At 38.8% G+C, this 27,876-nt stretch overlaps 1 protein-coding gene and 1 long non-coding RNA gene across 8 annotated transcripts in view; one reads left to right on the plus strand and one right to left on the minus strand.

The window, feature by feature from the left end:
• Positions 1 to 27,876, plus strand: part of LOC127443695 (radixin) — a 280,821-nt gene that overhangs the window by 227,063 nt on the left and 25,882 nt on the right. For 6 of the 7 annotated variants that reach the window (XM_051702493.1, XM_051702492.1, XM_051702494.1 and 3 more), the window contains 5 exons: positions 8,906 to 9,002; positions 9,654 to 9,817; positions 17,122 to 17,252; positions 18,107 to 18,267; positions 20,446 to 20,538. In XM_051702493.1, coding sequence (XP_051558453.1) covers positions 8,906 to 9,002; positions 9,654 to 9,817; positions 17,122 to 17,252; positions 18,107 to 18,267; positions 20,446 to 20,538 — 646 coding nt within the window. The remainder of the gene's footprint in view (positions 1 to 8,905; positions 9,003 to 9,653; positions 9,818 to 17,121; positions 17,253 to 18,106; positions 18,268 to 20,445; positions 20,539 to 27,876) is intronic. The other variant, XM_051702491.1, reaches the window with a different exon arrangement.
• LOC127443757 (uncharacterized) overlaps positions 1 to 27,876 on the minus strand; it is a 600,892-nt gene that overhangs the window by 224,141 nt on the left and 348,875 nt on the right. The gene's annotated exons all lie outside the window — the stretch shown is intronic.

The raw sequence follows: 27,876 nt of genomic DNA on the forward strand, positions 1-27,876 counted from the left end.
TTATGTACCTCTTTTTGACAGAATCAGATCTAACTTCAGTGGCTGGAGAAATCAATATATAAAAAAAAAATACAGAAATGGTCAGATAGCACTACGTTCTTAATAGAGTGGATGAAATGTTCAGACCCTTACTAATGAGCAGGTCCAGAGTGTGTCCATGATTGTGTGGATCCATCTACATACTGAGTCAGATCAAATGTGTTTAAAACTATTGTGAGTTCTTTTGCAGTGTTGTGTTCAGGATTATCTATATGAATATTGAAATCCCCAGCAATAACAAAACAGTCAAATTCAGAGGAAGTTGCTGATAACAGTTCTGTAAAATCATCAACAAAGGCTGGAGAGTATTTTGGAGGCCTGTAAATAATTATAAATAGAATGTGTGGGGAACCTTTTAGTACAATACTTAGATAATCAAAGGTCAAGTAATCACCAAGTGACACTTGCTTGCATTGAAATACATCTTTAACCCTTTAATGCCCGAGCCCAAAATTCCGAAAAAATTCCATTCTGTGCCAGAATATGATATTCATATTACATTCATATTCATATAACATCACACACCTGAACTGTATATACCATATTGAAGATAAGAACTAGGGCTTTCAAATGATATAAATATATGTATGATTATTTAAGGCTAATCATCCTTTATTAATAAGATTTAACACAGCAATTTTTACAAAAATCTTCTCCGGTCACCATACTTCATCAGACAACTGCATTTTCAACCATTTTAATTACAAGCTAGAGGGAAACTTAGAGTGTATGAAATATACATAATTTTGTGGCAATGTAGAGTAGCAGACAGATTAAAAATAGAATCTATTGTTTAAAAGTTATGACCATTCTAGTGATTCAAATCAAATCAAATCAAATCAAATCACTTTATTGTCACACAGCCATATACACAAGTGCAATGGTGTGTGAAATTCTTGGGTGCAGTTCCAATCAACATAGCAGTCGTGACAGTGATGAGACATATACCAATTTACAATAACATCAAATTAACACAACACAATTTAAACATCTGTTATACACATAATTACACTCAACAATATACAAATAATAACATACACTGTACAGTATACAATACGCTGTTTTTGTTTTTGTTTTTTTTTTTGTTTCTTTTTTTTACTATATAGATACACATTATTCAATAAAAATTAAAAATTAAAATATATATATATAAAAAAGTATATATATATATATATATATATATATATATATATATATATATATATATATATATATATATATAGAATGTACAGTATTGTACTGTATTGACATTCAGGCTGTCGGTTGATAGTCAGTTGTTAAGAGAGACATAATATAATAATAATAATATAATTTATGACAGTCCGGTGTGAGATATGAGAGTAAGGGTAATAAAGTGCGGTGCTGATGTATTTTGATCGTGGGAGATCAAGAGTTCAGAAGTCTGATTGCTTGGGGGAAGAAGCTATCATGGAGTCGGCTGGTGCGGGTCCTGATGCTGCGATACCGCCTACCTGATGGTAGCAGTGAGAACAGCCCATGGCTCGGGTGGCTGGAGTCTCTGATGATCCTCCGAGCTTTTTTCACACACCGCCTTGTATATATTTCCTGGAGGGAGGGAAGCTCACCTCCGATGATGTGTTTGGCAGTTCGCACCACCCTTTGCAGTGCTTTGCGGTTGTGGGCGGTGCTATTGCCGTACCAGGCGGAGATACAGCCAGTCAGAATGCTCTCCACAGTGCAGGTGTAGAACCGTGTGAGGATGCGTGGGAAAACGGAATAAAACAAACATTTAGAATGTTAAGATACATTTCAAATGACCACTCCTCAAATACTCCTTTTGAGCACCTGTAATAAATAAATTGAGATTGCATCTGAAATTGAAGGACACAAACACTGAAATATGCATTTTATGTGTTCAATAAAACACACACTTTATTTAATTTGAACATTAGAATTACACACAAATTACACAGCAAAACATACAAAATCAAACTTTCGAACTATCTACAGTAAATACATTTTTAATAAAGAGTGCAGGAACAGAATATATATAAATTAATAAATACTCAACAACTGCAATACCTGTGGAGAGAAGAGAGGGAGAAAAGAGGGGAGGGGGAGGGGGAGGATGACAACACCAGTAAACACAGCCCAACCTAGGCCTCTTCGCGAAACTGGTCACACTCAGCTAAGTGCCAAGACTGAAAACAGTTCCTATTGCTGTCTTGCATTTCCATCTTTTGATATCTTTAAATTCTGCAGGAAACAGTTTACAATTCACCCTGCATGTCCCACAGGCATTAGTTCTCATTTCTAACAACTAAACCATAAGAGCTGGGGACATGTAAAAGTTGTCAAACCAAATATTGTGGCCCTGGTCTTTGAATGGCTGCAGTAACGATTCAACTACTTTGGTCGCCAAGTCAGTGACATGCCCATCATGACTACCTGTGTAAACATTAAAGTCGAGGGCATACCCCGAGTCTGATGTTGCAATTACCCATAATTTAAAACCCCACCGAGTAGGCTTGCCCTTCATGTATTGTTTAAATCCTGACCGAGTTTTAGACTTGACCATACGTTCATCTATTGCAAGATTTTGGTTAGGCTGAAAGAGCTGCTGGCATTTTTGTTTGAGGTGGTCCATAAGATAACGCAACTTCCTAAGGCAATCCTGATTATCCTCTGTGGTAGGGTCTACAACATGTAGAGCTGCTAAAAGAGCCTTGTAGTGGTCACGCAACATAAATCCCCTTGCCCACAAGCCCTGAAGTGACTTGGTTCCCCAATGACGATGGGAATCAGGGAGAATTGAAAACCCCAAGTATATGAGCAACCCAAGAAATTTTTAAAATTCATCGGGGGTCACCTCCATCCAAGCTCCTTGGTAGCTGGAATATGATGGACAGTTTAGCATGAGCTCCCACCCCTGATGGTTTGTAAAGCTGCATATCTCGGCAACTACAGCCTGAGTAAAAAACAGCATGAAAAGTCAATTTCTCGCAACATCATATTGGAGGTTGACCACGCAGACTGACGCACGCTACCTAAGTCAATACCGAATGGACGGCTAGGCTTAAATGGGAGAGGTTTTGGTGCCTGTGAATCGATGTCAGAGTATGAGGGATAAGAAACAGAGTCAGGGAAGCGTTTATGCTTTCTAGCTGACTTTGGACCTGTGCAAGAATGGCTAGCCATACCCAAAATAATAAGAGTAACAGTTTTAATGTTACTGTGAGTATCAGTCATATGAGAAATAGAAACAAACAATACATACACATTCATACTGTATATACCCATTTGATGTTCTTGGCTGGGGATCAGGTTCCATCTCATTCTCCATCTCCTCGTGGTTCGGGTCTTCCTGCAGTAGTTCCTGGTCCAGCAGATCTTCCTCCTGTGTGCTCATGCCCTCATGAGCCATGTCCTCCTATGCTATGAACCTAAGCTCATCAGCAGTCAGCTGCCTCCTCCTCTTGAGGGTGCTGAGCAGGGAGCCATAGTCTCTATCCATCTCTACAACAGAAAAAAGTACACAATTGGTAGCCAGCAGTTTGTTCTTCACAAATCCGTACACTGAATAGTCACCAAAGGCTTGCAGACTAACCAGAATGTCCAACTGCAGACAGCCCTCTCACACTTTCCTTGTGAACAGGAAGCTACACACAATCTAAAATCATGTCTGTGTGATGGATGGGTAAGGCTATCTGCTAAATTATAGAAAGAAGAACATTTCCATTCATTTGCATTACATAGTTTTAATATATGAAAACTATGTAATGCAAATGAATGGAAATGCTATATGCAATTAAATTACATAAATCTTACAAATAGGCTTAAATATTTCTGTGAGTGTATCTACCATTTTTTTATTACAAGGGAAAATCAACAAGCTAGATAACTTATCTAAATAGCAGGCTAGTTTCCAGGCAGGTCTGAACAGTGGAAAAAAAAAAAAAGGTCTGAACAGCATCTGCTCTCTGCCTCACATTACTTCAGGTGGATTTTTCACAAGTGACAAAATTGGCCAAAAAAGTTATTGATATTTAGCTAAAAATGTACACAGTATTGCTAGCTAATGTTTATTTAGCAAGTTTCACAGAAATTTGCTTAAAAATAGAGGCTAGCTGCCTGTCCGATGAACGCCGACGGTCATGTCATTTTTTCCAGAAATAACTAGCATTACTCCTACAAATAAATGCTTCGTAACTAAAATGTTTTGACTTTCAATAGACAATAATGATAACACATGTTAAATAACTTGTCTTACCTCGAAAGATCGCCTCAGTTTTCAATTTGAAGCAGTAAATCCAACACTGGAGGTAATCTCCCGTGATATCCTCTCTGGCTCTGCTTAGGCAAGTGGTGGATGATGCTGATGACAATACATTTATTATTCCTGCCCAGTAACCCCTTAACTAATCATATGTGCTTTTAGCTTATATTGTCATGAGTATCTGGCAGTTTTCAGAGATAAAATCGGTGAATGGACAGCAAAGATATTGAGACAGGAACCATGGGAATATAATTGTTCCCAAATTTGAACGCTCCGGCTGGAAAGGGTTAAATATGGCAGCTAATCCTTCATCTCTCCTAACAGCTCTACCGACACTCATAGAAGTAAAGTTTGGAGGGGCTGATTCATTGAGAACTGTTGCACTGCAGCTGTTATCTAACCAAGTTTCATTTAGAAACATAAAATCCAGGTTGTTTGTGGTGATGAGGTCATTGACTAAAAATGACTTGTTGACCGCACAGCAATCTCAGATTGACGTCTAATAGGCAACAAATTAGACAGGTTTCCCATACCTTTTGAGAGTTCCTTAGTCTTTCTATCACTTAATCCAGGGGTTCTCAATGGGGCGGTACCACCCCCCAGGGGGTTTTCAAAGGATGCCAGGGGGTGCTGGGAGCTAGAATGTCTAGAAACCCCTAACAATAAAAATCCTTTCAAAAACAATAGGGTTTCTAGCCCTTCGGGCTTGAACTCCTAAAAACTGCACCCACTACAATGGCCGCCTTCTTAGATTATGATGTTTACAGTTTAAAAGTTTCACATCCTTCAAACTTTGTCTGATTTTTCCAAACAATGTTTTGAAATATTCTCCAGACCGAGCCGCACAGAAATGATCAGACAGAATTTAGATTTTCGCCTTTGTTCAAAAGTTACAGCATCGCAAATTTAACGAGGTTGATGTGAAAATGGATTTGAGGCTGTATCTCAGGAACACTTTGTCCTATCTCAACGAAACCCTGTGTTCTAAATTCATGGATTCCGTAGGTCATGCGAATTTCAACTGTATCATTTTTTCCCATATCATCCATACTGCCACTCCACCATATTGAATTTAATTGAAAAGAGATATATATTTTAAATGCTTTGTCGGAATTAAAAAAAAATATGTATGCATCATCGACATAATGTCCTGAGGATACCTGAGCAGATTAAAGACAGCGCCACCTATAGTTCAAAAGATAATCCATACTTGTGTGCTGACTTCCCACAGGTCAGCTGATTTGATTGGCTGTCACAGGGTTCCCACGTGTCTTGGAAAACCTGAAAAATATATGACTTATTTCCAGTCCTGGAAAACACCTGGAAAATGAAAGACAATGTGAAATGTCCTGGAAAATCTTGTTGTCCTGGAAAATAAGAAAAAAAAAATCAGCATTTTCCCTTTGCTGAGAACTAATACCTTAAGCCCCTAAATCAGTCATTAGTAGTTAAAAGCACAATGTTCAGGGACGCAGAGTTTTTGACTCATTATCTTATTATATTTTGGAAACGCAATGCGTTGAAACCCCACTGTTGAATGCACCTCATGTCATGTCCATGGCTCATGCAGCAGCTACCTGTAGATAATGTTATGCTTGAATGTTTGCAGTGAATTTTAACTGGTAACCAGCGAGCTAGCCTTGTTAACTTGTAAGTAATTTGGTGACTTGTTTTCTAATAATCTTGCTACGGTCTAAGTCTATTATTTGGATCAGTTTCTGATTATATTGACACAGTTGTTAGGAGTGTAATCGCAATGCATCGATCTGACAGTGAAATTTTGATGCTTCGATTATGGAATTTAACTTAATTATTCTATCATAATACCAAATGTAATATAGAGTCTTTGATTACACGAGTGCTCTCGCAGCAGACACGGAGCATGCAAAATTGAGGGGGAAAAGTGCATTTTAACCAAAAATTCATGTTGCCAGGAGTCACATGATGCCATGCGGTGTTCGGACGTGTGAACAGTGATTCACAGAGTTTTGATACTTTTAATGATATAAACCGGTGAGATTTGAAACACCCTGGTCCATAACTGTTCTAGGAAGACAACATCTGGAGGCATTAAAAAACACTATTAAAAAACTTGCTTAAGCTGAAAGAGCTGCTGGCATTTTTGTTTGAGGTAAAAAACTTGCTCAAGCCCCTCTGGAGGCCTCGGACCAGGGAGTCAATTTGGCTGGAGAGGTGAAAGAGATTCGCCGTGAATTGCTATACATGTTGGCAATGCTGACAAAGATTGTTGCTTACTTGGAGGATCTTGCTGCAATATGTAGATCGATCACTGCCATGGAGATGAAATTCACTGATGTGGCTACAAGAGTGGTGGATGTCGAGAAACGGATCGATTGTCTGGAGTCATCAGAGAGGGAATTAGCTGCTAATCCGCTAGCGATCAAGGCGGACTTGTAGCATGTCTGCAAAAAGTTGGAGGATATGGAAAATCATAGTCGGCGGAACAACGTCTGAATTCTTGGAATTCCTGAGTGAGCAGAGGGTCATAATATGGTGGAATTTCTGGACGGGCCCTTTCCGAGTCTGCTCGACATAACAGGCCATAAGCTGGAAATCGAGCGAGCTCACAGAGTTCCGGCTCGCCGATCTGCTGAGGGAAACAGGCCTCGAACAAATTTCTGAGATCATCCGATAAAGATCTTGTGTTACGTGAGGCGAGGAGTAAAGGAAGGCTTTCTTAGAAGAACCACAACATTTTCTTGTTCCCATACTTTGCGAATTCGACGAGAGAGACGTGATTGATTTGGGGAATGCAAGAAACTCTTACATCAACGGAAGTTCGCTTTTGCACTGATGTTCCTGGCCAAATTGAGAATAGATGCTAAGGATGGCCGCAAAGTATTCAATTGTCCCAAGCAAACAATGTCCTTCATGGAGTCAATGGAGTGAGTGGGTCATTGTGTGGTGATCGCATTGCAACCGAGTGGGCCTGACTCATTGAATATTCACTTGACTGTCCGAGGAAACTGGGCGCCTTTTTTGTTTCTTTTTGTGCTGGTTCGGCCTAGCGGCTGGAGTTTGTTTTGTATAGTAACAATCCTTTGGGACAGTTATGTGGATGAATCTACATGTTCTTTGTGTTTATTTTTTACAAAAATAAGGAAGGTTATTTCTTTTCTTAAACGTAAGAAATATGATATAGTGTTGCTTCAAGAAACATATCTTTCCCCACAGGAAGCTGAAAATGTGGGAAGATATGGGGTGGGCATGTTTTCTTTAATGCTGGCTCAGTTAAGAGCAGGGGATTCATTGCATTGATAAGTAAGCATCTACAATTCAAATGTCTCAAGCAGATTAAAGATAAATTAGGAAGAGTCATTATTGTTTTAGCAGAAATTCAGGGGCAAAGTCTTGTTTTGGCTAATATTTATGCACCTAACGCTGATGACCAGGGCTTTTTTATAGATCTTGAAGGGATGTTGCACCCCTCATGATATAATATTGGGAGGAGACTTTAATCTTTTGATGGACTCAGTCCTTGATCATAGTGAAGCAAGTGTGCAAGCCCCCTAGAGCAACATTGTCGCTGTGCAAAAAGCAAAAAAAAAAGGTGCCCAGTTTCCTCAGACGGTCAAGTGAATGTTCAGTGACTCAGGCCCACTCGGCTGCAATGTGAGAATCACACAATGACCCACTCACTCCATTGACTTTATAAAGGACATCGTTTGCTGGGGAAATTCACAGGATGTCTAAAAATCTTGGTCTTACAGATATTTGGAGACTTTTGAACCCATCTGGTAAGGACTATACATTTTTTTCATCAGTTCATAAGATTCATACTAGAATAGATTTTCTTCTATATCTAAGTCCCTCATTTCATCTGTTATTGATTGATTGACTGACAAACAGGGCATTAAATATTTGGGCATTTTATTCTCAGCAAATTTGTCTGATTTAGTTAGTTCATTTTGACCCCTTAATAAAAAGGTTTTCAAGCAATGTGGGCAGGTGGGCTTCAATGAATTGTATTCCAAAATTCAACTACCTGCTACAGTCTCTCCCTTCATTTGGAATGGTAAGCATCCCAGATTACATTTCAATAAGTTACAAAGGCTGATTGACATAGGTGGGCTAGGCCTACCCAAGATTTTGTTTTATTATAATGCATTCGGTCTCAGACATTTGGCAAATGGGTCGCTTCTACCTGAGAGAGCCCTCCCTGGTTTTGTATTGAACAGGAAGTTTATAAAACAGTCAACCAACAACTATGAATATTTTATTTCAGCAGTAGAACAACCCTCGGTGATGCTAATAAAGAGTTTAACAGTGGAAGCTGTGTGTGTAATTGTCTGTAATCAATTTGTCAATGTCTGAGAGCTCAATAGCTCATATTAATGAGCTGATTTCATAGATGAATGTCATAAACTGCACATCGTTTAAAGACTTCTGGAGAGAAGAATGTAGGGTGCGATACCTGTCTTTTATTCCTCGCATTATTAAAAATGTCCTGGATTTGTCCTGGAAAATGATTTCTGAAAAAGAGTAGGAACCCTCTCTCAGCAGGTGAACAAAACTTCTTTCTTTGCTGCCCTCTGCTGGCTGTTTGTAACATGATTTACTTGTTGAGTAAACTATAAATTTTCAAGCTTATCCCCTCTCTGTTTTCAGGCTCACACCAAAGATTGGTTTCCCATGGAGTGAGATCCGAAACATTTCTTTCAATGATAAGAAGTTTGTCATCAAGCCTATTGATAAGAAAGCACCAGTAAGCCTTTACATTATTATTTTGTCATTTTGACAAGCTCCAGAAAAGTGTTACAATACATTCTAAAGACTTGCTAACCATGTTTACTTGCACATCATTTTGGTTAAGCCTATATTCTCTTAAAAAATATTTTTATTATTTTTTTTTTTTTTTTACATTTATAAGCATTTTAGTAATTTGCTCATTCATTTAATTAACCCATTAATTCTCATTGATTTCCTTGTCAACAGAGGTTTAGGTCATGCATCTCTTATTGTGATTTAACCTATCTGTATGTTGATTTTTATTTTCATCTGTCTTCTTGCTCCAAAAAGGACAGTGGATATTGCAAATACTGTTCTGCTTAAATGACACAGTTTACCAGTGATTACAGTTATAAGCCACCTGTCTTCAGGTTTCTAGAAACTGGAATATTGGCTTAATCGTGTACAAATTCCTATGTCAATCAGAATTTTTGTGTGCATGTTAACACTGTTACATCTTAGTTGCAGTGATTTAGAGTTGTTCAATTCTTTGTTTTGCATCCAGGAATGCAGCTGGCTCTTAAAATACAATACATTCAGATGAAATTAAGAATGAGCTGAGAGGAAATGAAATGAGGTTTTAAGATATGAACTTGTTGACTAAATCTCTTCAATTCTGATCATGCAGGACTTTGTGTTCTATGCACCTCGGCTGCGAATCAACAAGCGCATCCTGGCTCTCTGTATGGGCAATCATGAGCTGTACATGAGGAGGAGAAAGCCCGATACCATCGAGGTGCAGCAGATGAAGGCTCAGGCCAGAGAAGAGAAACACCAGAAACAGATAGAGAGGTGATTACTGATCTTATAGATATCAATTCCTGCTTTTAACAAGGGTCCAATAGCACTTTAAATGCTAGAATGAGATCTTGCTTTTTATCATTTAATGCATTTCTGTTTCTATTATTATTATTTTGTTCATATGATAGTGGACTTTAAGCCATTTTTATGACATGCACTGTAAAGGCCAAAAGTATAGGATTCCTGGTCTACAATTCATTTGATTCCATTGAGAATAGCATGGACAGTGATAGAGGTTATCTACACTGCCTGGCCAAAAAAAAGTTGCATACTCTAATATTTAGTTGGACCGCCTTTAGCTTTGATTCTTCATGGCATTGTTTCGACAACTTTATGCAATGTCACAACATTTATTCCCATCCAGATTTGCGTTAATTTTTGGCAGAGATTTTGTATTGATGACGGGAGAGTCGAACCATTCTGTAAAGTCTTCTCCAGCACATCCCAAAGACTTTCAATGGTGTTAAGTTCAGGACTCTGTGGTGGCCAATTCATGTGTGAAAATGATTCCTCATGCTCCCTGAACCACTCTTTCACAATTTGAGCCCAATAAATCTTGGCATTGTTGTCTTGGAATATGCCCGTGCCATCAGGGAATTAAAAATCCATTGATGGGATAACCTGGTCATTCAGTAGTTTCAAGTAGTCAGCTGACTTCATATTATAGTGCTTAATGTTACGGAGCCTAGACCTGACCAATTGAAGCAACCCCAGATCATAACACTGCTTCCAGATGCTTGTACAGTGGGCACTGCGCATGATGGGTGCATCGCTTCATGCGTTCCCTTCTTACCCTGACGCGCCAATCGCTTTCTTGTGGCCACACAGCTGTTTAGTCCCAATCCTGTAAGTTCTCATCACATTGTGCATGTGGAAATGCTCTTACTTTCACTATTAAACATAGCTGTGAGTTCTACTGTCGATTTTTTACGATGTGACTTCACCAAGATTTAAGTGATTTCCGATCACGATCATTCCTGATTTTTTTTCCGACCACATTTCTTTCGCGAAGCTGATGGTTAACCACTATCCTTCCAGGTTTTAATCGTGTTGGACAGTTTTTAACCCAATTCCAGTGATTTCAGAAATCTCCTTCGTTGTTTTCTTTGCTTGATGCATACGAATAATTTGCCCCTTTTGAAACACAGTAACATCTTTTCCACGACCACGGGATACGTCTTCCGACAATGTTAAGAAATGAGAAGCTACACACTGCATCAGTTACGGTTAAAATAATTGTTGCCAGCTGAAACTTATTAATCACTGCAATAATGATCCAATCATAGGCTCTTAAGTATCTGCTTATTTAAATCCAAATGGCAAATTTTTTTTTGGCCAGGCAGTGTACCAGGGCATAAGCCCTTAATGTTTTTAGTAAAGGCCAGAATGTTTATCATCTTGCAGGGATGTTAAAAATACCAGTACTTCGGTATCAAGTCAATACTACAATATAAATATATTTTAAAATCAAGTATAACTCTGTTGATGTGAATACACGCTGTCAATGTAAGAATGCTGCATGCGCATTTAGAATACTGAATAGTTTGATAGTTTGACATTTGGAGGAACTATGTGCTTTATTGGAATTATTGGGGGGATACCACAGTGTAGGAGTGAAATGTAATATTCATTCAAACAGAGAACAAAGTTACAAGCATGCACGTGTAAAACAAGTGCGGTGTATAAGGTGCACATTATGCAGCGGGCTAAGGATGTTTAAATTGTGTATGTAAGTATTGTTTCTGAATGTTTGGAATTACTTTGTTTATCATCCTTTATTGCTTGGGTAATATGTTGGGAAGCATTGTAATGTGGGGACTTACCAGGTAGGGAATGCCAGTTCAAATGGTTAAATCGGAGTGCTAGTAGAGTGCATTGTTATGGCACGCGTACTCGCGTTGAGGTGGGTGCATCCATAAGTATTATACTTACGGGGGGATGTATAATAAAGATATATTGGTTATTTATTACAATTGATACTTTAGAAATGTCTAAAATGTCTGTTATTTTTCTTGTTAGAAATCATTGTCGGATATGGAAGTATTTGATTGTATAACTATTAATTTAATAATGCCAAAAGTGGTATGAACTGTGTGTTATAAAAGGGTGGTAAACCCATACAGAAGATAGTGTGCAGCTCAGGTGTGAGTGTGCAATAGTGATCATCTGAGCTGATGTCAGTAATTTGGCCTTTCTGTTTTTGTGTGCCACTCTTTATTAGGGCCCAAGCACTGAAAATGTGAGACCCCTATTTTTCTTCTAAGGATTATTATTAGGGCCCAAGAACTGAAAGTGCGAGAGCCCTATTGTTCTTCTAAGGATTATTATTATTATTCCGCTTTTCTTTTTTGGGGGATTTTTCCCCTTTTTCTCCCAATTTGGAATGCCCAATTCCCTGTGTGCTTTTAAGTCCTCGTGGTCGCATAGTGATTCACCTCAGTCGGGTGGCGAAGGACAAATCCCAGTTGCCTCCACGTCTGAGACCATCAACCCACGCATCTTATCATGTGGCTTGTTGAGCACGCTGCCACGGAGACATAGCGTGTGTGGAGGCTTCACGCCATCCACCGCGGCAACCACACCCAACTCGCCACGCGGCCCACCGAGAACGAACCACATTATAGCGACCACGAGGAGTTAACCCCATGTGACTCTACCCTCCCTAGCATCCGGGCCAATTTGGTTGCTTAGGAGAACTGGCTGGAGTCACTCAGCACGCCCTGGGATTCAAACTAGTGAGCTAGCGAACTTCAGGGGTGGTAGCCAGTGTATTTTACCACTGAGCTACCCAGGCCCCCTATTATTCTGCTTTTCAAGGTTTTCGGTACTTTTGGGGTACATAACATGCATGAAAACTCTTGAAAGTTTGCACACACATCAGAGTCGTTGGCCAATTAGGGCTTGGCAAAGTTGGGGGGGGGGAGGGGGTGTTCTGCAGCACCACCTAGAACATGGGCATGTTCGGGGGATTCTGTAGCACATCACTTTTGAGCTACAGTCACCAAACTTTGTACACATACAGATCTCATCAAGCCAGACAACTTTCGTGCTGGCAGTCATAAGCTCTGCCCAAAAATACATTGGCCATTCTGGATTGTTTGAAAAATGCATGCTCTGGAATTCGAAATACTCCTCCCATGGATTTCATGTTACAGGTACCAAATGTGGGCGACATCATGCCAAGACATTGACGATGCTAAATTGCGAAAGGATTTTTGATATATCGAACGGTGTTGCCGAACAGTGTTGCCATGGCGATGCGATAAAATAACGTCAAAAATTTTTAATAAGGAAATGTCTCATATCTTCTGCGTGCATGGTGTGATTTACATAAAAATTGAGCCAAATGTTTGTCCTTGCAGGCTGATCACATTGATGTGGCTATTATGGGTCACGGTCGTAGCTCCACCAACTGGCAGAAGGAAGTGTGTGACTTTTAACAGACTTTGAAATAGCCATATTATGTTAACCTGAATTGCTTCAAATTTTCAAAAGACAATGCAGATTTAAAATTCTGAAGGGATTCTTGATATGTTAAATACTGTTGCCATGGCAACACATTAAATGTCATCATTCCTTTTTGTGTATATTCACATATTTTGAGGTATTTGGCATGCTTGAATTTTCAAGTTTATTGTTAATAAACATATTTCTTATTTTTTATATAAATAAAATATAATAAAAATATCAACTGAAATGTAAAAATAATAGAAAACCATGCCATAAATGTAACCCAGTTTTGAGTGGCAATTACAAGAAATGTCCAATAGAGGGCAGCCAAGCTCCATTGTTAAATGATTCCCAAAATAACACTGAGAGGATTTTTCGTGTCCTGTCTAGAAGGGATCCCTCGTTCATATGTTATGTATATGAAGTATGTGTAACTACATTCTTCAGTTAAGTATATTTCTCATTTCATGTGTTAAACATTTCCAGTTCTTGAGTTGGAGTTTCTGTTTCATCTGATCTGTGTATGTTTTGATTGCTGATCCAGCGCTGGAATCTGTTATTTTGAATTTATGATAAATGTTTGTTGTGGCTGTGTTTAGTGTCAGCAGTTTTTTCCGCAGCTCACGCTCTTTTCCAGGAAATAGAAAAATGAAATATGTCCCCCATTGTGATTGCCTTCTCGGCCGTATTGTTTGTGTATGTAGAGCGTGTGTTTTGTCTTTATCTCTCTCTCTCTCTCTCTCTTAATCGCTCTCATGTGTGGGGTAACCAGGTGAGCTGGTTGTTAATGGAGAGCACTGGCATGCATTGTGTTTCCTTCCTATATAAACAGAGTTTTTCATGGCTGGGTTGTGCGATGAGTGTTCGTGAGCTGTGCCATCTTGGTCACCGATGCTCTCGTGCAAATTCCCACTGCTGGAGCAGACAGTTTGTGTCCGTCGCTGTCTGAACTTTGGAGTTCTCTGGGATTTTATTTTTATTTTTTTAAATACAGAATGGTCAATAAATGTGTCTGTGTTTCCGCTACTCTCGTCTCCCAGCATCTTTTGTTGCATTTTATTTTTAAAGTGTAACACCCATCCACTGACATACAGATGCAATCTTGGTTTATTACAATAAACTTTATATTTGGGTGAATTAGAAATCAGAACCTCTAAAAACTAGATGCAAAAAGTAACCACTAGACCAGTCAGTCATGTTCTTGATTAAATTGCTGATATATGTGTTCATCTACTGACTAAAAAAATCCCAATACTGATAGTGGTAGACGTAGAGATTAAATTACCATATAATGTGAAATATCTATTTGAGTGATTGAATAGGTCATTAAGAATGACTGTTTATCAAAATAGGTGATTTAAAATAATCTCTTATTGTGCATAAAATAATTAATATTAATATAGTTTTGAAGCACTGCCACCCAAAGTACAGTTTTCCTAGAGTTTATTTTTATTTAGAACTAACTTTGTGTTAATGTTCTCTTACAAATGGCTTATTCCAGCTGTAACAAAGTTGATAGACCTACAGGATTTTATTAGTAGAAAAACACTGGATATGCATGATCAAGTCTTAAATAATGCCTAACTAAAACTCTGCTAACTAAATTCAGCTGACATGATACATGTGTTAACGGACTATGATAATGGCCTACTCGGACAACACATTGTTTCCTAGAGCTGGCAGAAAATACTCAAAACAGACACAAGCAGCGTATCTATCAACCACAAATAATATAATATTGAGCAGCAGCTGTCAGAGTTGCATTGGAGTGACATCACCTCCCCTCTTCGAATGATTGGCTAGAGGACGAGCTGTCGATCAAGAACTAGTGGACCAATAGGAACGCAAAACGGCCCCTTATTTACATGAAACTCTACTCACAAGTTTTGGAAAATCAAGTGCAGAACTTGGAAACAAAAGCAAAGAAAAATACAGAGTAAGCGTACAAAAAAAGAATGAAAATATGAGCAAAATTGTCAGAGAGCACAAAAAACAGTAATATAACCAAGGAAAACATGAGTTTGTTTGCAGTTCTGGTGACTTTGCTTTAATTTTTTTGTCGTTTTTTTGCAGCATATTTTAAATGTGTTTATATATTTTTGATTCATGCTTGTTATTTTTTGATCTTTGCTTATTATTTTGATCTGCGCTTTTTATTTATTTTTGCGCTTATTATTTTCGGATCCGTGACCGCAATACATCCCATAGACTTTGTCCATCCAGATGCAGTAAGTACCAAATATTGAGATATATAACCCTCAAAACAAAGAGTAATATACAGATGTGCTTGAGAAATTTGCAAACTTAAAGACATGAGCCAAGACATTTATGTTTTGCAAAACTCACAAATGTTTTTTTATTTTTTTTTTTAAAGACAAGATGCCATGAACCTTGCACACTTGGCAAATCCAGCATTTTTTTTTTCTCATAAGCACCTGTTTTAGCATATTTACATCCTTCTGACTTCTAAACTAACTTAAACTTTTGACAAATCAGTAATGCAAAACTATCATCATTGTACTCAATACATTGAACTACAAAGTCGAAAGTGACTAAAAGTGTGTTTTTTAAATCATGTTTTTAAGAGTGTTTTAAAAGCATGCCACTTCTGATATTTGAATGTATCTGAGGCTGAGACAAAAGTTAATGGGATCTTTTAGTGACACCTCACATATTTAAGAGTTGTACTTTTGTTATATAGTGTATTAAATCCTAATATTTCATCAAAGGATGACCTCACACGTTTCCACATCGGTCTGGGCTAAGCCCTGAATATCCACTGACCCTAGAATTGCCCCTGGTGTGAAGTATTGCAAACGGTACAACCGGTACTATTATTAATTGTATTAACATTAGTCCTGCCTAGTAGTTAGCTGAATAAAATTTGATATTTTTACATGCATTAGAGCAGTGTTTCTCAACTGGTTTTGCTTCATGACCAATAGTAAAAAATGTTACCTGAATTGAATGTACCCTGGATCTGATTTTCTTTTATCTTGCATTGTTTTGATGTCAATAGCAAAGATACAGTAAATCCAGCCCCCCCCCCCCTTTTAAAAATTGAAGAGCCTATTTTACATATATGAGCTCATTATATTTGTTACCCCGTTTATTTACTCATTTCAAACAAATTTAAAACCGAACATATATTACATGGGAGGAAAACATAATTTGTTGCCAAGTCTTGGAGGTCCAGACTTTTAAGCCCTTTATGTAAAGGTGATGTGTAATAAAAATACATTTAAAAAACTTTATTTTGGCACATAGCACCAAATCTTTTACTCTTCAGTGCTGTTAGGCATGTCGGGACTGCCTACTGTTTCACGTTTTACCTGACTTCTTCCATAGCGCTTTAAACTAGAAAATTCTCACTAGTATTCAAATGAGTCACATCAGTTTTGAGGTCTGTATGCCACAATATCAAGGGAAGCCCGGCTGCTGCGCATGCATACGAGAGATAGCAGAGCAGATCATTAGCGCGAGCTGGTTCCCTTACATTTGCACAAAAGTTTTAATCGCACTGCATAAATACTGCAGTGCAGATGAGAAGCCTTTAGTTGAACGTGAGATTATCATTAAATTTGTGCTAAATTTCACTTGGCCGGTCTCCAAAAAAATGTAAAAGGGAGAACCATGGCGTTGTTCTTTCCCTGCTATCGCGACACATTACGAATAGTGTCGCGACCCACCATTTGAGAAACACTGCATGAGAGGGCCGTATTCAACAGACCAGTAAAAGCATAAAGAGATCTAAATGTTTACTCTGAAGTGATAACTCTCTAAACTTCATCAGGTTTTGGTATGTGATTCACATTTCACCACATCTTTCTCTCTCTCTCCATTAGAGCTCAGCTTGAGAATGAAAAGAAGAAACGAGAGCACGCAGAGAAGGAGAAGGAGAGAATTGAGCGAGAGAAGGATGAATTGATAGAGAGACTGAGACAGATTGAGGAACAGACGATAAAAGCACAGAAAGGTACAATCATATCCGGACTTCATTGTGCTATTAGATCCCTCCCTTTGTCTCCCTCTTATGCCAGGGATTAGAACACTTTTAAAATCTTGTAGCTCAAACAGAGGATTCAATTTCAGATAAACCTGTTATTGATGCAATGCAACAGCTTCTGTAGATATGTGAATTTTTCCAAGCTGAGAGCAACTGCATTTTACATCTTTTTAAACTTATTGCACATAATGTACAGTATACTGAGTACAAATAAGGGATGTCAAGGGCTAAATGACTTTCTCCACTGAAGTGGAGGATAATACTAACTAAACTTAAATCTCTCGCCTCTCATAGGGCTGTCTTCTAAGGAAGGTAAACTTTCATAAACCAGGAAATGCCAAAGCCCCATATTATCTTATTCTTAAACTAAAGATGTGTTTTCATTGTGCAGCACCCCTCACCCACAAGTTCCCGTGTTTCCCACTAGCATGCTTTGCATTTGTATAAAGTTCTCAAGAATTGGCAGGTTTTCTGTGTTTGGCCAGTTCATATAAAAGATACAAGGGATCTGAAACAATCTTAGGACTGTGTTGGCTACAAGGGCAGTCTGTAGTATCACACCAGTAGTTTTAAAGAAGTTTCAAGAGGTCTTAATGATGTTGTCCATTGATGTTTGATGTACTGTAGCAAATAATTTGTTTAATGGGGGATCGTGTCCTTATAGACTTCTCCTTCCCAGTCAGTGTACTGATGTAGAGAAAGCATTATGGGAGTTGTCAAAGGAATTAAAATAATGCTGCTTTTTGTACTTATTTGACAGGGTGTGACTAATATAAGCTTGTGTGTGTGTGTGTGTGTTTGTGTATTTGTGTGTGTTTGTGTAGAGCTGGAGGAGCAAACACGCAGAGCTCTAGAGCTTGAGCAGGAGCGGAAGAAAGCGAAAGAGGAGGCAGAGAGGCTGGAGAAAGAGAAACAGGCAGCGGAGGAAGCCAAAGTAGCGCTGGCCAAACAGGCAGCTGACCAGATGAAAAACCAGGAACAACTGGTATGTTTTTCTCTGTATGCATCTGTATAAATGTTTTTTTATGTGAAGGATGGAGAAAAGTTTGTGTAGATCAGGGATGCCCATTTCGCCGATTGCATTAACAGGTCAAAAGGGAAAGGATGTAGAGAGTTAAACTACAAAAATAATGAGAATCTTAAAAATCAAAATTCGGATTTCCAAAACGTAGGATGGCAGGGGAAGACTTATTCATATTTATAAAGAAAGATCTACCCGATTTGGTTACGGTTAAGTTTTTAAGGGAAGAGTTAAGTTTGGGTTATAGTTTCTCCAACCAATTCGGTAGCCATGTCCTGAAAGATATAATTGAATCATCCAATTGGGTTTCGCTTTCCTTATGAATATAAATAACTCTTCCCCCGCCATGCTACGTTTTGGAAACTCGCCCCCTGTGTACAGTCTGACTGACCAACGGCTTCTTTTTGTGTGTGCGTGTGCTTTGAGAGCCCCTGCATGACAATCAAATACACTTCAAAATGCCTTTCTTGGCGAGGTATTAATAGAAACACAGTCAGTTATGTCTGAAGTAAACATAAACACTAGGACAAAAAAAAAAATATTTCTCAAAATTTCAGATCTGTGCATTAGGACTGCAGTGTAAGGGTGCTTGCAGCATTTGCTTCCTCCCCCTCCCACTGCCCCCGTTGGTCTCTGTTCACATCATATTATTTGGGTCCGAACTGCGGTTCGATTACATCATCAACGTGAGTACAAGCGACGGCTGTTTACCACTGTATCTAGGTAACAACTCGAGAAGACATCACTGTGTTAAGTATTAAAGTTGGTCTCTTTGGATTTACCAAGAAAACTTGCCATGCACCGAAGAACACTTGTGTTTGTCTCCCGCGGATGCACTGAATGTGCAATGATGTGATGAATATTAGCGTTTGTCTGCCACAAGCCCACGGATGCATTGCAAGAGATGTGAAGAATGTGAGCTGCTCTCTGAAGGCAGTGTATTTGGACACAAGCAGGTATGAGAAATGCATTATACCATAATAATTGCGATCAGGAACCTGCAAAGATGCAAATTAAATGTCATCACAAGCGGTTCACTTCCGCGATTTGGTACAATTGCATTCATATCATCAGCAAACCATACTGGAGTTCACATGAACCATACCCCAGACCACCTTTTCAAGCGGACCCGGGTGCGGTTCGCGGGTGCACACCCGAGTTCGGAAAACAGCATTCACATTATCCAAACGAACCAAACTTTGACGTCATTTGACCCTGGGTATGCACCAAAAGTGCTTGTGTGAAAGTGCCCTAAATGCACCCTAATAGACCTGCCACTGCCTATGTTGTTTATATTAATCAAACAATGATTAATAAAAACAAGAAAAACATCAATTGCTCTTGACTGGATAACTTTTGTAGCTTTAAAATGTATACATTAATTATGATCACACAGTGAATACCTGTAATCTATGTAGTTTTGTTACATTTCATTAGGCCTAGTTTTTGTTTTCAATTTCTTAATATTTACTTGAATACTTGATACTGCTGTTAGAAACTTTATGCGCTTAAGTTTTCTTAATTTGTTTATTTGTTCTTATTTAATAACTGACTGTTACCTTGTCTTGAATAATACTTGAGAACTTGAAATGTGAAATGTTTACCCAATTAACAAGTTAGTTGGTATTAGTTTTGGTATCGAAAATCCTACAATTTGACCGGTAATGGTACCGACTACTGAAATGGTGGTATTGTGACAACACTGCCTACAATGTATATTTAAATTGTGCTTGGTAGATTTTACTGTAATAGCATTATAAAAAAGTAGATCTCATGCTATAGAAGTGTAAGCACACCTGGTGTACTGTATGTCTTTAATTAAACAAAGATTACAGTTTTAACCTGTAACCCAAATAAAAACATGCTCTCCAAAATGTTTTTTTTTTCTTAGTTTCTTCATCCCGTCTTAATTTATCCATAAATGTATTCCTCAATAGACTGAAAGCAGAGCATTTTTTTTTTTTTTTTTAACTTAGTTACTAGATGGCAACCCATTTGAATGGGTCTGCATCCCAGTTGATTTGCTTCATTTGATTTAGATTGATTGTAAATTAACTTATACTGAAAGGCTTGTGGCTCCAGTGTGTAAATACATGTGTAGGCGCTGTGATAGTTCTCTGCTTTGTCTGCGTTGCTCTACAGGCTGCTGAGCTGGGAGAATTTACTGCTAAAATTGCCCTGCTGGAGGAGGCCAAGAGGAAAAAGGAAGAGGAGGCAACAGAATGGCAGCATAAAGTAAGAGACACATACTTGCTTCCAAGAGTTAAAGTGGGCAGAAACTCGTGTTCTGGCAACCTCAAAAAAAGAAAAAAATTGATTGGCAGTTTTGTTTGCCAATCCATTCCATTTCATAGAGATGAAGTTACTGTTTACAAACAAACGCAAGGTGGGGGCACTTCCAAGTTCTTTTGGCACCCCAGAAAAGAACTGCTGTCAAAGGTTGCTTTGTTCAAATTGAGCTGAAAATACCAATAACTTGCTGTTTGTGGTGTTTTGAAACCCCTTTTCCAAATTTTTTTTTTGGAGAGTTGGGCTTCTTTACTTTCTGTCAGGATCAGTGGATCAGGACCAGAGGTGTACTTGTTACTGTACTTAAGTAGCTTTTTTCGGAATTTGTACCTTCTTGAGTATTTAAATTTGTTGCAGCTTTACTTTTACTTTGTTAAATTTTTTAGCCAAATAAATACTTTTTACTCTGATACAGAGCCTCTCGTTACTCATTACCCGGATTAAAAAAAGTTTGTTTCATTATTTGCAAAAAGAGAGCAGCTAATAAACAGAGTGCAGTGTGTTTGATTGACAGCAGCCAGTACGAGCACAGACACTCAGCACTTGCGCTCATGGAGTCTTTGTCAGACCAGCTCGGTGTGCTTATATGAAGGACTTTAGTGAATGTCTAAACTTAAATAAGCCTAAACGCGCTTCCAAACGCACAGATAAGATGCAATTTACCCTAGCTGTGTACAAAACTCACGGTCTAAATGTATTAACTGCTATATATAAGCCTCAGAATACGAGGAACACAGAAACAATGGAGGACTCTTCTAAGATGCTGTGAAAAACTGACAGAAGGTGCTGGTTTCAAACTCTCAAATGATGTGTGCTTATGTCTGTGTCTGCTGTAAAGAGCGCTCATGTCAAGTTGCACCCGTCCATGATTTCCTGGGTTTGTCCCGTTTTTTTGGCAGTCTGTCCTGGAAAAATAAAATTCCATTTCCAAAATGTCCCGGAATTTGAAAATTTTCCTGACGCTTTTACCATATGAACACTTGTTGTTTATGTGCACAGTATTCAAGACAAGAAGACTGATCAAACGTGCTCTGCTAAACCGCTCTCTCATGAATCTTTAGAAACTCTGATTCATTTTATTGAGTCGGTTCTTTTGGACGATTCATGTGTATGAAGCTCACCAAAACTGTTCTGTTCTCTCCCTCTCATATGAAGCATTGGGAAGTTCGATTCATTTGAGTGAATCAGTTTGTTTGGAGGATTCATTAACATGAACCATATTAAAGGACGATTCATCTGAGTTTCATGCCGAATACCCTATTTTTACAGCTACTTACTACTTATTTGTTGTTGAATATTTAGTTAAATGCTACTGTTCACCACTGTTTTCAACAATTTACTTGGGCGTGTTTACATTATCTCTTAAAATGCTGTCTAATACTGATAGTTATATTTTTTTAAATAAAGATAGTACTTCAGTGTAGTTAGTCCCTTTTGTTAATAGCTTGTAGTGTAGTAACTATTTTTTAAAAGGGTAGCTTCAACTCAGAATTGCTCAGGGACACATTAAGAGGGTTTTCACACTGGGAACGTTTGCTGTGGTCCGAATCTGAGCGCGATTGTTCCCGGCACCCCCCACAGCGTTGGTCTGGTTTCAGACTGATGTATGATTCTGTCGAAACCCGGTGCTTTTCCGTCTTGCATCATCATAAACGAGAACATGATGGAAAGCACAACGTGGGTTGCTATATTTGTGTGTTTGTTATTCATTTTGTGTCATTATGCACACCAGAGTGAACGACACTTGTGCCTCTGTGCTTCACATGCTGTAATTCAGCAGTTATACATGTCCAGGGGAAGGAGACTATATCTGATGCTCACAAATTATCTTTTTTGAGGACACAGCTGGTTGCACACTCACTCACTCACATATATAAAAGGCACCTAACCTTTTCTGTGTCCCGCAGCATTTCCCTGCCACTCATGATGCACGTGTTTTGGTTTTTGTGCAACTGATGATGTCAAGTCAACCTTCATTTATAGAGCACATTTAAAAACAACAGAAGTTGACCCAAAGTGTTTTACAGATCAAACAAAATATATAAAAACAGATTGATTTAAAGTTAAATATAAAATAAAATAATGTAGGGCTTTACTGGTTGTTTAGATCAGTGTTACTATCAGAAATAATTAATAATTATTTCTTTAGTTATTAATTAATATTTAAATTAATTAATTGAATCTAACTCATTAAAACCTCATATGGGGCTCCAGTAAATGTAGTGCGCTATGTTTAGGAGCAAGTTTGGTTATTAGCAATAATTAATAATTATCAAAGATAATTATTAATTATTAAAATCAATAGAACATTGATGAGAATCAGTGTTAGCTTTTTTTTTAATCCTTTAAATCAACAATTATCAAAGATAATCATTAATTGTTAACATCGATGAAACATTAATTAAAATTAACACTAGCTTATTGATCATTCAAATTCAACAATCATCAAAGATAATGATCAATTATCAAAAATCAACAGAATATTAATAAGGATTAACATTGACGGGGCACCACCCTGGAGTCAGGGACTAATAACCAGATAGTATAACAGTCTCAATAATAGATTGTTTTCTTAGGAAAATCGACATCCGAAGAATATCAATTTTCGGGGAAAAAACAATGAATGAAGGCTTGAATCGGAGCACTGACATCCCGTCAGCATGACACAGGCATATGCAAAACAAACCAAAACATTTCTCTTTGTAATATAACAAAGTTTATTTATGCAGTAATATCAATTAATAATTAATACAATGCAGTCAATAAACTTCTGACTTACAACTACAAACTAAACAGTGATATGATTAGATATGGAAATAAAAATAATTCTGTAACACATGAGGGTGTGTGTGTGTGAGAGAGAGCGAGTGTGTGTGTGTGTGTGTGTGTGTGTGTGTGTGTGGTTAGTACGAAAGAGAGAGAGAATAAAGTGACGGCCCTAAAGCCGATTTCGCGATCATGGGAGAGAAAGCAGCTGTTAGATTATCGCTCAGAGATGCGGTGGACGGCTCGTAAACAGTCCCGCGTCTTTGACTCTTTAATGGATGAACTCAGTTTACCTGTCTCACCCGCGATGGCGAAATTGTACAACAGTCCAATTTGGTTGGACCACAATACAGCAAAACAACTTCATGATAATTAATACCCTGAGTATTAATAATGAGCGGATATGGCGGTCCGTAAACTGTACAAGCAAAAAAACCTTGAAACACAAGAATAACACACTATAATATTCTATTTCTGCCCAGACGGAAACCTCTTACTTGAATCGCATGAGGACACAGGTAGAATGTGTGTTCATCCGTCCTTTAACTCCGACCCGGTTCCTTGAGGCTCGGGTGATGATGGGAGGCCGTTTCCTCGCTCTGTCGGCGGGCGTATGACTGTTGATTCTCGGCGGGCTGGCGGAGAACTCAGAAATGTCGACTTGATTGAAGATGGAAGAGAAATCTTTAATCTCTTCACTTCTGCAGGCAAACGGATGAAGATGCGGATTGCTCGGCAGTCTCCTTCGGATCGGTTAGAGTGTTCGGTTGAACACAGAGTAATCTCAACTCGTCCAGCGAGATGGAGATTGTATGGCCACAGTTTCGAGTCGGACGTTACTTCCTTGTGCCACGAGGTTGCACCTGAGAGCAGCGATGAGCTACGTCTATACTCAGTGAACAAAGTTGCTGGAAGCAAATCCCGGAAGCATTTCAGAGGTATTTCTACTCCTGATGATGTCATGGTTTGAGGGACGTTCTGTTGTGTGCCTCATCCAATAGGAGTTGAGAGTTCGATCCTTTAATGAGCAAGGCTTCATGGGATTTGTAGTCTGTTTTGGACTCCCTTTGTTTGATTTTGGCGTGATTTTTATCAGTAAGATTTACGACTTGGTGTGTGGGGGCTGAGTTAGGTTTTACGACTGTGTAAGGCCTGCCTTTGTCTTCTATCTGAATACATGAGGCCCAACAATAAATAAAAACGTTTAAATACAACATCATGTATTAATCCACTTCAACCTATTCAATGATCTATTCAAAAGACACAGAATAAAAATATGTTTTTAAAGAAGATTTAAAAATGGCTAATGATGAAGCTGACCTCACACGGAAAGGGAGACTATTCCGCAGATTAGGACCTATCACAGAAAAGGCACGGTCACCCTTAGATCTATAGCGACAATGAGGAACCCTCAATAAAAGTTGATCAGAAGACCTGAGCGCTCTGGTGGAGGAGTAAGGGTGTAGAAGTTCACTGATATATTGGGGTGCGAGACCAGATAGTGCCTTGTAGACAAAAATCAGAATTTTAAAATCGACCCTGAATTTCACCGGAAGCCAGTGTAGAGATGCTAAAACTGGAGAAATGTGATCCCTCTTTCTTGACCCTGTTAAAAGCCTAGCTGCCACGTTTTGCACAAGCCGTAGGCAGGAAAATGCATTTTGGGGCAGACCAATGTACAATGAGTTGCAATAGTCTAACCTTGATGAAATAAGTGAGTGGATCACAATTTCTAAGTCTTTATGGGAAAGCAAATGTTTTATTTTAGCGATAGATCTAAGCTGGAAAAAGCTACCCTTGACAACAGCACTGATCTGCTTATTGAAAAGTAAAGATGAGTCTAAAATCACTCCAAGACTCCTCACATGATCTTGTACATTTGACGACAGAGGACCTAACTGGGCAACCAGGCCAGGTAAGTAGAACATAGAGGAACCTAAAATCAGAACTTCGGTTTTGCTTTCATTTAATTGTAAGAAATTGTTTGCCAGCCAATGTTTAATATCTTTGAAGCAATTTAGGGTGTTCTCAAATGAACAATTCTTGTCTACACTCACTGGGAAATAAAATTGGGAATCGTCAGCATAACAGTGATAAGATATGCTGAACTTTTTAAAAACAGAGCTCAGAGGAAGCATATACAGTGAAAATAACAAGGATCCTAAGATTGACCCTTGAGGGACACCACACTGTAATTGAGCCAAAGTACAAGAAAAATTACCTAAATTCACAGAGAACGTCCTTTCTTTTAGGAAGGAGGAAAACCACTGGAGGGTCATCCCCTGGATGCCAACCATACATTCTAGATGATTGAGGAGAATATTATGGTCGCTTGTATCGAACGCGGCTCTGAAATCTAATAAAACTAAGACAACAGGTGAACCTGAATCCATGGAGAGTAAAATATCATTAGTGACCTTCCACAATGCAGATTCAGTGTTGTGCAAGTGTCTGAAACCAGACTGAAATGTATTTAAAATGTTAAATGTATTTAGATAGGAGTAGAGCTGCGAATAAACAACTCTCTCCAAAATCTTGGAAATAAAAGGCAGTTTGGAGATTGGTCTGTAATTGTTGTGTATTGCCGGATCCAAAAAGAATTGCATGTTTAAAACTACTTGGAACAACTCCACTTGCTAATGAGCTGTAAATTAAAGCTGTCACACTGGAACTGATAGTCACGAAAACTTCTTTAAGAAGGCGTGGAGAAAGAATATCCAGCTTGTAACTGGAACACTTCATCTTGGAGATTACATCTGCTAACTGTTCTGATGTAACTGGTTCAAAGTGAGTCAGGGAGCTGGACAGGGAAGGAATTAGTGGTTGATCAAATTGTGAAGGTACAATCGCACCTTTAATCTGCTCAGTTTTGTGAGTAAAAAGTTTAAAAATGTTTCACAGTTCTCTTGGGTGGCGTCCAGAAAAGCATTTTTAGTTGGGTTTAAAACAGAATCAATTGTTTTGAACAAAACTTTTGGTCGATTTGTGTTATCAGAGATTAATGTAGAGAAAAACTTGGCTTTAGCTTCCTTTACAGCTCTCTGATAGTTTGTTAAACACTCCTTTAAAATATCATAAGAGTCCTTAAGCTTGTCTCGTTTCCACTTGCGCTCAGCTTTTCTGCACTCTTGTCTGAGAGCGCGGATGACATCATTTAACCAAGGCTGTGAAACACCCTTAATTCTCCTTGGCTTGAGCGGAGTGACATTATCAAGTGTAAAAGTACAAGATTTATTAAAAGCTTCAACCAATGATTCAGTGTCGAGTCCAGCAAAGACATCATCTGTGAAATGCGTTAGATACAATTCTGAAAAAAGATTGGCAGTAGATGAGTGAATGGACTGGGAGTGACGTAATGGCTGAGAAAAAGTAGGGAGAGGACACGTAGACACAGACGCAAATATTACTGAATAATGGTCAGAAATGCCAATATCTAAGACCTCTAAGTTGGACACAGAAAGACCATATGAAGACACCAGATCTAATGCATGACCCATATTGTGAGTAGGACCAGTGACATGTCGTACAAAATTTAAAGACTCGGTGAGGGAGATAAATTCATTTACCAGAGGTTTTGATGGACAGCATACATGAATATTAAAATCCCCAAGAATCAGTAGTCTGTCACCACGAGACACCAGTCGAGAGAGAAAGTCTGAAAATTATTGGATGAAGTCCTTATTAAATCTGGGAGGTTTGTACACAAGTGCACAGAAAGCAGGACACAAGATGTCAGTCTTTAACAATTGGACCTCAAAACTGGAATACATGCCAATAGGCAGCATTCTGCATTTAAAAGAGTTTTTAAAAACAGTGGCAACACCACCTCCTCATCCTGAAGTCCGTGGGGAATTTAAAAAGTCACAACCTGGTGGTGTTAGATCCCCCAGACCTGTAGGAACACTCAAAGCCTGATAACACGGAATCAGCCACCAAAATCAAACAAAGGGAGTCCAAACAGACTACAGATCCCATCAAGCCCTGCTAACTTTACACCTAGGTGTGAAATTCTGAAGGATCGAACTCTCAACTCCTGTTGGATGAAGCGCACGACAGAACACGTCCCTCAACCATGATGTCATCGAGAGTATAAAACTCCTCCTAAGCTTGCTGCCAGCAACAGTATTCGCCGCGTCTAGTTGCAGCCCTGCTGCTCCCAGGTGTAGCCTTGCTGCCCAAGGAAGTAACGTACATACCTGAACTTTGGCCAGATTCTACATGTTCCACTGAGCATGCTAACGGAACCGAAGGAGACCACTGAGCAATCCACGTCTCACCCTTTTCCCGGCAGAAGTGAGGAAAGAAGATTTCTCTTCCTCCTTCAACCGAGTCGACTTCGCTGATTTCTCCACCAACCCGCCGAGAATCAGCTGCCGTACCGCCTGCCGACAGAGCGAGGAAATGGCCTCCCGTCATCATCCATCATGTCAAACAACGGATGAACAAACATTCTACCCGCGTCCTCATGTGACTAGAGGTTTAAGAGGTTAATTATCTAAGAGGTTTAAGTCTGGACAG

Source organism: Myxocyprinus asiaticus, chromosome 7 (genome assembly GCF_019703515.2).
Source record: "Myxocyprinus asiaticus isolate MX2 ecotype Aquarium Trade chromosome 7, UBuf_Myxa_2, whole genome shotgun sequence".
Classification (NCBI taxonomy): Eukaryota; Metazoa; Chordata; class Actinopteri; order Cypriniformes; family Catostomidae; genus Myxocyprinus; species Myxocyprinus asiaticus.